Source organism: Eucalyptus grandis, chromosome 7, assembly GCF_016545825.1.
Source record: "Eucalyptus grandis isolate ANBG69807.140 chromosome 7, ASM1654582v1, whole genome shotgun sequence".
Taxonomy (NCBI): Eukaryota; Viridiplantae; Streptophyta; class Magnoliopsida; order Myrtales; family Myrtaceae; genus Eucalyptus; species Eucalyptus grandis.
Window position 1 is genome coordinate 32708029 of NC_052618.1, and position 10587 is coordinate 32718615.

The 10587-nt window shown below is 42.4% G+C and overlaps 1 protein-coding gene across 1 annotated transcript; it reads right to left on the reverse strand.

The window, feature by feature from the left end:
* Window positions 1–56: 56 nt before the first annotated feature.
* On the reverse strand, window positions 57–8138 carry LOC120296357 (coatomer subunit gamma-like). Its single transcript, XM_039318243.1, is given in 24 exon segments — window positions 57–808; window positions 1367–1606; window positions 2072–2245; window positions 2328–2459; window positions 2549–2673; window positions 2676–2748; window positions 2822–2853; window positions 2856–2961; window positions 3092–3142; window positions 3253–3408; window positions 3498–3669; window positions 3797–4047; window positions 4742–4975; window positions 5066–5100; window positions 5103–5172; window positions 6293–6394; window positions 6480–6680; window positions 6786–6868; window positions 6871–6898; window positions 7034–7084; window positions 7183–7214; window positions 7217–7249; window positions 7252–7278; window positions 7895–8138. Coding segments are annotated over 24 exon segments (2646 nt in total). The 5' UTR covers window positions 7938–8138; the 3' UTR covers window positions 57–613.
* Window positions 8139–10587: the final 2449 nt, after the last annotated feature.

A 10587-nucleotide genomic window follows, 5' to 3' on the forward strand; every position in this document is an offset into this window, starting at 1 on the left:
CGGAAATAAAATCAGTCCAACTACGGATTTTATGGTTCACTAGAGCTCGCCTCCGGTCGACGGGAAATTCCTCATCGGTGACAAAATGAACGACCAAAAATAGTGACAATGTCCGAAAAAAGAACACCGGACCCGACATAGTCGTAGCAGAAACTTAGGACTAAGAAACAAATCAAATTTCCATGTCTGTCTCGGCACCGGCACCGCACCGTGACGGTAACACATAGAGCCATGGATGATTGCTACTGCATTCCATTCCTGCTCTTGACCAGTTCGAATCAAAAGAAAAGGGAGAAAGCCCCGCATGATCGAAACAATTATTAGACAGTTCATAAATGCCAATGTAGCAATGGTGCAGCCGTGTTCGTCGTATATGAATGGATCACTGAGGCAGTCGGACAATGGAAGAATATGCAGAAGGAAAAGCCTGATCCAGCATCTTCTTTTTGCTCCCTATTTTCACTTTTGAATCATATCTACGTGGAGATGAAGCCGAGTCGCACAAATCAATGTCCAACCACCCTATGCCGAGAAAGTTTCGGTCTCTTCTGCAAAATTCCACTCCAGCTCTCCTTTCTTAAAGGCAAAAAAGTAGAAAATTTGAATACACAAATCAACCGCTCGCTACAATCTCGTGTATGGCATCACTGACGCTTTCATCCTCGGAGCGCACGGCCAACTTCATCGCGACATCTCTCTGACCATCTATTCCGAAGGACAAGCGCACCAGGACCTTCACGTTCCCAATATATACGCCGGATAATAGGCAGCTGTGGGACCTGGAATTGCTTGGGACCACTTCCGTTCCCTAAAGACATATAACAAAACTCACTTTCACTTCAATGGATGATAATACATCATAAGAGAGTACATCTAACAACAGAATGAAAAAAATGGCGACCGCCAATCTGCACCGAGTTGGAAAATTCCTCGGAGTCCTTCCATCTCTTAATGTCATAGTTTTCTTATCAGTCTCAATGTCTTCTATTTATCAAACTTTAACAACCTTTAGTTCAAGGTTTTGTCTAAAGAAGAACACCCACTTATATCGAAAGTAGGTCCAACATGGTCAGCCTAATTCCCATCGCTATAAGAAAACAAGTTCATTCACTTATTCCATGGACTTCAGGGCAAATGAAGAGGTAGAAACAGCTTCTGCGATATCTGTCTTTATCATGCCTCAGAAAGCATACTGACATGAAATTGTTCATTTGCATCTTTATTAATTGGGTCAATAGAGTTTCAGTATAAAGGATTACTATGTCAGAAAGCCTAAGGCAGGTGTAAACCAACATCGATATTCTGGCATATATGTTCTTAAACCAACCTCGAGCTGCAAATAAAAGTACTTCCAACAAAAGAATACCTCACAGGGCTGCATGCCAAGAAGGTCGATGACTGCATTCATAGCTTCGGTCAAGCTCTCCCTAGATCCCAGGCCATATTCATCAACCCGCTCAAAATCTGCACCCATGCTTTCCCATGCATTTCTGAAATTGGATACTCCGACTTTCAGCATGTAATCTGCTGCAACAACCTCAAGGTCCTCAAGCTGATATTCATCTTCAACGCCATCTTCCTCTGCTTCACCAGTGGGCAGATCAACCTGATAGGGAAGTAAAATATTAAACAAAAAAGTAATTCAAAACCAAAGAATAAAATTGGTCTGTTGATTGCATTCTCTTCTCTTTATGCAAGTTAATTATGAGAATTTACCCAAAAATGTCAGTAATACATTAAGGTTTATGGGTTTTTAAATTACAAGCCGTCAGTAGAGAATGGGCACTCAATCCCACAGGAGAATGTGACCATAAAGTAGCACGTATGCTTCTACCGTACCAAATGTTTTCACATGTTGAGGCAATTAGCAAGAGGATTTCATGTCATCTACAATAGCTGACAATGACAACAGATGATATTAGACCAAACCAGTTACTGAAAGACAAGCCGTTATTCAAACAATCTTCAGTTATATCACGTTAAACATGATATTGAAGGTGACAAGTCATTCTTCTCTAAACTATAAGCTGGAGAAGAATGAGGGGATAATCTAAGTAAAGCCAACTAATACCTCTTTAACTATAAATTTCAAAATATTGGAGAATTTTCCAACTGCAGGCACACCGTCAGGTTTTTCAAATGCCACAAAGGTCTGTCCAGGTGAATCATAAGGAAGAGATCGTAGAGGTTTGGATGCAACTTCAGAAAACTCCTCCGCATCCGAGGAATCCACTATAACAGCAACCTAGAAGCAAATTCAGAAACTATAATTGCAGTCTCAGGCAATGTGTCAAAGCAATATATAGCAGTTTTGAAGATAACATTACATTTTCCAATAACACCTCCGGAATCGTGTTGGTGCAGTTGTACTGAAACACGACATGGCTATCAAAAATGTGTTTCACAACATTAACTGCATATTCTGTTCCTGCTTCAGTCAACTCGACTGGCGCAGACGACTGCAAGAAAAAGAAAACCCTTTTAAGTAAATCTCTACCAACAAAAGGTGGACATAAGCATTATTGAGATAAAAATATAATTACAGAACCTTAAAAAGCTTCCCAAAGCTGGCAAACTCAGCAATTGAAGAAAGAAGTCTCTCATAAGCATCAACAGTTGTTGCAGGGCCACTTGGAGGAGCAGCCAGACCAGCAGTAGGCTTCTTTCCAGGGGCTTTTTCTCCGCAAGTGGCTGAGACTTGATCTCCTTGGGCACAGAGTTTATGTCAAAGGACTCATCTGAAGGCTCCTATATTGGAAATGGACATGTAAGTCAAAATTAAAGGTCTTTAGACGAGGAGTGAGGGGGAGATAAGACTGACATAGTTTTTCAGACTTGTCTCCAAGTTGGCCAGGGAACTTCCAGCGACCCAAAGAGAAACTCATTCGCGCTTGCACTAGTCTCATCTTCTGGACCATCACCCCCAAGTGTGTTTAGGTAAAGAGTTGCTCTGTCACGAACCTGCAAGTGTGCATAAACTAAGTCGAGGCCAGACACGAAGGCTCATATAGGGGGAAAATATCTATTGCATGACAAGCAAAATAAGCAAAGCTAAAAAGCATAAAACATGATGTATGCCGAGACAACTAACCTCATCATCACTATCAAAGAGACAGCGCCGTAGAAGAACAAAGATACGGGGCTGCAAGGAAGTTGTCAGTGATTAATCCAGCATTCATCAGATCAGAAAGAACTGTTCAAAGGTGCATACAACATTTGCTAAATAGCATAAGTAAAGGAAACTCGGCTTACCTTCAACGATTCGACCATGGCACCAAACTTTGCCAGGGTGCTTACAGCACTAGCCCGAACAGTAGCATTCTCAAGATGTACCCGATTGTAGATGTACCTTATGTACTTACTAGGATCTGAGGTTTTTGGCCCTTCAATTCCCAGAAAATGGAGAATCTACCAATGAAAATGTAACCACACATGAAAAAGTTGATTTTTAAAGAAAAGGGGAACTCTTTAAACATAATGTAACTCAAACACCCCACCTGTGTCGACAGATAAGTAAATTCACAATCTTCAATAAATTCACACAGATGAAGCAACCCACTTTCTTTTGCTTCAGGTATATCCCTGATGAGGATCACAATGGAATCTATAATAGCCTTTTTATACTCGAATCCACCTTCTTCCCTAAGAATGTTGCTAAGGAAGTTCATCCTGACGAAAACCAAAATAACGTCATCATAGGTTAATCCAAATCCACATATCAGTTACTTTAGAGAATAACCACATGATAAGATATATTTGTTGTACCAAAAAGGAAAATGGAAGGAGGTCAACTCACAGGGATCTGTATTTCAGAGGAAACTTCAAACATAATGACCTTATGGCTTCCACCACTACAATTTTAAACTCATCGGCAATATCTGACATAAAATTGGTAATCTGCTTCATCAGACGATCAACACTTGATTCGTTTCCTGTCTTCAGAAGAGTGGTGATGGCAAGTGTGGCGATGCTTCTGTTCTGGTCAGAAATAAGACTCTCCATATCTATATTGCAATTAGTGACGGCCATTGGATGTGTCATTGCAACCTGTTCAAGAATATTCTTTAAGATTTACTTGGAATAGAACTGCAACTGCAGGAATGTTAATGAAAAATATTGGTTGTCCCACAACCAAACTCTTTTTTGGGGCCATGTGGAATCCTTGGCCTAGGTCAAATCTTGACAAAAGGTTCAACTATATTCAACCCTACAAACAAGACGCAAACTATGTGGAAATCTAAACTTGAGAGGTCTTATTCCAACTCCCATGATAGTGCCAAGAGAAGAGCTCCTCATTCCACCACTAGTTCAGTTCTAGACATCCTTTCAGAGCCTGGTCACAACTCAATTCTGGACAAAAGTCCACATACACGTCATCTGAAAATTTCCATCTTACAATTACTGTGGTGATAAATAGGGTACAATAACCTACAACCAGCTGCTTTCTTTCTGTCCTCCTGGGACTACAAATAAGGTATGAAGACCGAAACACGTTGCTTTATTTCTTCAAATATATGGGTGCCTGTGCACCTATGCTACATATGTATGCATATGCATATACAACTAATGAAGAAAGACAAGAGTAACAATATATGCAGACTGAAGGTGATGATGACAAAACTGCTCACACCCATTTGGAGGATATGTGGATATTTACATTGATTAGTCTTCTACACATAAAAAGGGTTTTAAAAATGTATTGGCAGATTATCTAGGGAGGAGTAGGGTGGGAGGTACTGACCTTATTCAGAGTGCGGACGGCTGCAAATCTCAGCACTGGTTTGGAAGAACTCAAAAAGAGCTGGAGAACAGTTATTGCTGGAGTCAATTCCCTGCTCGTCACTCCATTAAGCTCGGTGATAGCTCTTGCAGCCTCAAGAATCACCATTTCAGCCTTGTGCCGCAGACAGCTTTCCAAATAATCAAAAAATGGTCTTTCACCAGTTTGTGAATTACTGGCTGACTCATGAATAACCTGCATATGTTGTTTAATAAATGATAATGTCATGCAAATTAGTTATGTCATATTGAAAAGGACATCTTCCAGCTAAGTAGCTACAAGTACCTGACTAGTGTAGCGTATTAAAAGGCACTGGGCCAAGGTGATCGAACAGATCCCCTTGTCAAGCTTGTTACAAGCTTGCTCACAGCAAGTCTATCATTTTGCCGAATCTGCGTGTTTTGAATAGGATGTAACGTCAGCACCTTTAAGCTAATAAGTAATCCAAATACATTTAAGCATACAGAAAAAGGACAGTCTCGTTATTGTGTGGCATTGTATACATTAGAGTATAATCAGAGGCTCTTTTCTTTCTTGATGGCCAAAATGATTGCCTCTTTCCACAGCGAAAAGGGAAAAAACAGCATGATACGAGACGGTATGTCCAGCAGCACAAAGCAATGCACTCAATTATGACCATTCAATGGAGACAACAAATTCAGGTTTGTTTTCAGAAAAGGAAAGGAGATCAAAAGAAAAGAAAGGCGATGTGTCATGACACAACATGAATCAGCCAATTTACAGAATAGAATGAACTGCTAAATTTAAGTTGTTCTAGGTATTGAAGAAAAGGGAAGACCAAGTATTTACATTTAACCCACCATGATAAAAGTGAAAATATAAAATATCTGCGTCCTTCATGTCTTTAGTCAAAATCAATATGACCAACTAAAGATAAATTATGTCTATTTTAGATCACAGGGAAAGCTGGTATGACAATGTCAAAGATCTCTCTCTCTCTCTCTCTCTCTCTCTCAACTTTTCATCAACTAAAAGTGATAGGTTTCCTCCTATGAGGCTACGTATGAACTTGTATTAGTTCAGAACAATAACAGGAAAGAACCATTTGACAAGCAAGCAATTCCTTAATGTAGAAGAAATAGAGGAAACAGAAAGAACAGTGAAAAACACTTCAGAATCTACTAGCTAGTTTCTATTGCAGAAAATGAGACAGCTTCTCTTCCTGAATTCAAATTCCAGAAGCTAAAAGTTCATCTAATTCATTAAATCACAGATTTTTCACAGAGGTCAACAAATGGATCTATTCATGTTTAGCTTCAGATAGTAAATCATATTATTGCCATGGAATTAGCCTTCCACTTGGGATGGGCAGTCAGGCGACCATAGACATGAAACACACAAAACACGATCAAGTCTAAAATTGTCTATGCAAAGGTAAATAGCCATGCAGCTGAATAATACTGGGATATAAGATTGCAGTTTTTCCAAAAATTGCACCTAAATTGTGAAAAGGTAAGTCCAATCGTCTAGACGAACAACGCTTTAACCAACCTGATGGAGTACGGCCAGTGCATGAAACTGTACAAGGGCTGCTCTTGATTGCACAGCTTCCTGAACCTCATTGCTCCACCTTTTTACAATCTCCGGGTTCGTCTGTAAACATTAGACATATATAAAGAGGCAGATTTTGACATAAAGAAGGAACTAGCTACCATCACCAGAAAGCATTTAAATGAACCTGAAGTAAATGGATCCCGCTAACTAAGGCTGCACTGGCAACCACTGGGTTCTTGTCAACAATAGCTTGTTTCAAGTAGCGTTCAATTTGGGTGAGCAGGGTTCCATCTGTGATCCGACATAAAACTCGAATTGCATTGGCACGATACATGTCAGTCTTGCTATTCATATCCTTCATTAGGGAGCTTGTCACAATAATCACCTAGTAAAGCAAAGAAAATTCAGCAAGTCAGAGTTTGCAAAACAAAACCAAGGCTCATTCATATAAAGGGAGTCAGGTTTAGAATATTCCAATTCAGCATACAACCTCATCTGCAGAAGGAGAGATCTCCTTTATCATCAAATAAACCATTCTCCTTAATCCTATGTCTCTGGATTGGAAAAGTTTGTCACAGCAAAAAAGACTTCTGTCGCTTCTGTCTGCATGATTGAATGGAGATCCAGTCACATATAGCACTCAAAAAGAGACACATTAATCAAATCCTCCATGATCTTGACCATAACAGCCAATGAAGCATAAGGGGTAATGATTTGGAACATTTAAAAGAATTTGACCTTGGTGAATGTTTCCCCCTGATTCAGCAGATAGAGTAGCTTCGTGATGACCTGCGATCGAGCGAACAAACACCAGAAAACTCAGTCGTCATCGATGAAAGAACTGGGCGCGAAATGTAGGTTCAAAATTGAATACCACAAAGCGAGACCTGAGAGCATCGCCTAGGGTCAAGCTGAGGTCGTTGAAAACTCTAGCTTCCTGAAGAACTGCTCCTTCTCGATCCCAAGAAACGGAGAGTAATCGGCTGCACAGCATTCGAATCGCAAAATCAGGTAAATCAAAAGACCCACATATGGGAGCTCCATCCCATCACATTTCACACAAGAAGAACCAGAAGTCAGCAATCACTAGCAGCCGACGAACATTAAAACAGTAACCCCGAAGGAGAAAAACCCGGATCACACCCATCGACACTGAGTACATTCGCGCAATTCAACATCCCCATTGCTCGTAGCAGCCGAATTCACAATTATCTCCGCCGATACTACGGAACAACACAGGAACCGCTCGGATCGCGAAAACCGAATCAAGTCGAGAAAACAACCGTAGCCCATCAATTCAGTCAGACCCATGCCCCGACCAAAACAACAATTCGACATCGCCATTGCTCGCCGGAGCCACATTCCCGATTGCTTCCGCCGACAGATACGAAACGACCGCGGGAACCCGCTCGGATCGAGCGAGCGCGAAACCGGATCACGCCGAGAACGCGACCGCAGCGCATCGAATCGGACCGAAACGACGGATCTAGGAACCTACGACTCGCGTCGGCACTGCGCGAACAGATGTGCGAGCAGAAACCGACGAATCCGATGAGAAGAAAAACAGAGGAGGGAACGAGAGGACGCCGGCGGCTTTACCTTCTTCGTCATCGTCGTCCTTCTTCATGAACGGCTGAGCCATGGCGGCGCGGCGAGAGCGAACGCGCGGCGGAATGCCGGGGGCGCGCGGCGGCGCAGTCTCTGAATCTGGCTCGGCGTGTGGAGCTTTTCCGGAGCGCGCGGGGGGATGATACGGAGAAGGAAGAAGCTGTGAAAACTGTAGGAGGGGACTTGGAGATCTGGTGTTTTGGTCTCTTCGGACGGGAGCAGGAGGACTGGGAAGTAATTTTGCAATCCAAGTCATCCACTGTATGTAAATTTCAAGTAAGTTGTCGAATGTAGGGGTGTGTAAAATGAACTGCCTAGTTCGAACTAGACTAGCTAGTGCAGTTTGATTCTTAAGATTGCCGGTTCGATTCTCGGTTCTTAGGGAATCAAATTGGATTGCACCGGATAGACTATAAATACCTTTTTAGAATGTGAACTAAATATTAAGTTGTCCAATGGTACTCCAAACTATGGCTCAATAACTTTTCATTCATTGTTACTTCCATCAATATCTTAAAATTTTTCACTCTCTTTTATTGTGCACGCCTATCCTTTAAGGGGGAGAAAAAAGTAGCCAATTCCATTGGATTGGATCGGACCAAACGGTCCGATTCGGTTTCTAGTCCTAGGACCAAACAGGTCAATTTGGTTCCCAATCTAACTTTGGAACCGGTTTGGTTCTCGATTCTACATCAACGGGTATATCGAAACCGGTCACCCCTACTCAAATGTAAGGATGAGCATGATTTCGAGTAGAACTTAGAACCCAAAAACAGTTGGTTGAACATATTTTCCAAAGTCTGCGGGTAGGTTATAAGTTCTAAAAGGGAAAAAGTCACGAAAAACCCTGAATTTTGCCCATAGTGACACATTTACCCAATTTTTTTTTGTGACGTGAAAAACCCCAAACTTTTTAAACCGTGACACATTTACCCCATCAAGGGTATTTTTGTCTTTTTATTCTATTTTTTTCTTCTTCTTCCCTCTGCTCGGCCGGCGTCCGCGAGGTTGCCCTGCCGGCGTCGGCGAGGGCCTCTCTCGCCGGATCGGCGAGGCACCCTTGCCCGACGCAAGGGCACCCCCTCGCCAAATCGGCAAGGGCCGTCCTCGCTAGATGCAAGCGAGGGTTGCTCGACGTTGGCGAGGTAGGGACACCCTTGCCCGACCTCGCCGGCGTCGGGTAAGGGGTGCCCTCGTCAAATGGGCGAGGGTCGTCCTCACCCGGATGCGGAGCAAGGGCGCCCTAACGCGGCGGCGGGGACACCCTTGCTCGACCTTGCGGGCGTCGGGCGGGACGGCCCTCCCTAGATCAGGCGAGGCACCCTTGCCGGACACGAGTGAGGGTTGCCCGATGCCGGTGAGGGGTAGCCCTCGCCGGACGCCGGCTTCCCTTCGCCAACCGGAGGGGGAAGAGAGAAGGAAAAAAAAAAAAGAAAGAAAAAAATTACAAAAAAATGAAAATACCAAAATGCCCTATAATTTTGGGCTAAATGTGTCACATAACAAAAGTTCAGGATTTTTGGTGTTACAAAAAAGTTTGGGTAAATGTGTCACTTTTTTGGGTAAAGTTCGGGGTTTTCGTAACTTGTTTCATTCTAAAAATTAGGAAACCTGTTTTAACGAGTAGGTTTTGGATTCTAAATAGATAAATTTTGGAATTTGGAGCTTTGAACTTGGAATGCAATCCTATCACATTTCATGGCTCCAATGATGAGTAGGGCCTTATCTCGAATAAGGGCGTGAATTGACTAGCTTAGTTTTAAATGAGAGTTGAAGGTTCTTTGGAAGGCCAAGTGATCACTGATCAGCTTGCTCCGTAGGCTAGAGCGGGATCAATTCACTGAAAAGAAAAGTAAATTTGGTATGTCCCAATTTGAAGAAGCTCTAATGAATCCCCAAGTAAAAGAAGTTAGGGTTCTTGAATGGAAATTTTCCTTCGAAAAATTCACTTGCAAATCACGTAGGTTCTTGATGGTCCTCGCCCGATCGGGCCAAGGGCCGTCGCTCGTTGAGGCGACCCCCCAGGCGAATGGCGGCCCTTGGCTTGGCCGGGCGAGGTTATCGACCCTCGCCTAGATTGGGCGGCCCTAGCCGGGCTTTACCAACCCTCCTCCCTCTGTCGCGGGTTCTTCCCGGCGGCGGTGGTGAGGGCTCGGCCCTCGGTCGCCCCCGTCGTCTCGTCCTCCTCCTCCTTTTTAATTTAATATTTGTATTTTTAAATGTTTTCAATAAATTTAGTTTAAAATTTAATTTAATTAATTTTTATATTAAATTTTTACCATGTCGACACAAAAAACGATATCATTTTTTTTTATTGTCTAGCCACGTCGGCATGCAAAACGACGCCGTTTTGCACTTATTTCACTTCGAAAATCGTTTAGTTTTAAATTTAATTTAATTACTTTTTACATTAAATTTTTACCATGTCGACACAAAAACGATGTCGTTTTTGTATTGTCTAAGCCACGTCAACATGCAAAATCGACGCCGTTTGCACTTATTTCTTTTCGGAATATCGCAACGTCGGCGTTTTGGCTAGATTTTTTCCGGATTGGCGACTTAAGTGATATTTTGCTCCACGATTTTCGCACTTAAGTATCATTTTTCTAACTTTTGACATTAATTGTCCATCCGTGTCAAGTTTTGGCACTTGAACTGTACTTCTTCCCATATTTATGGCAGCA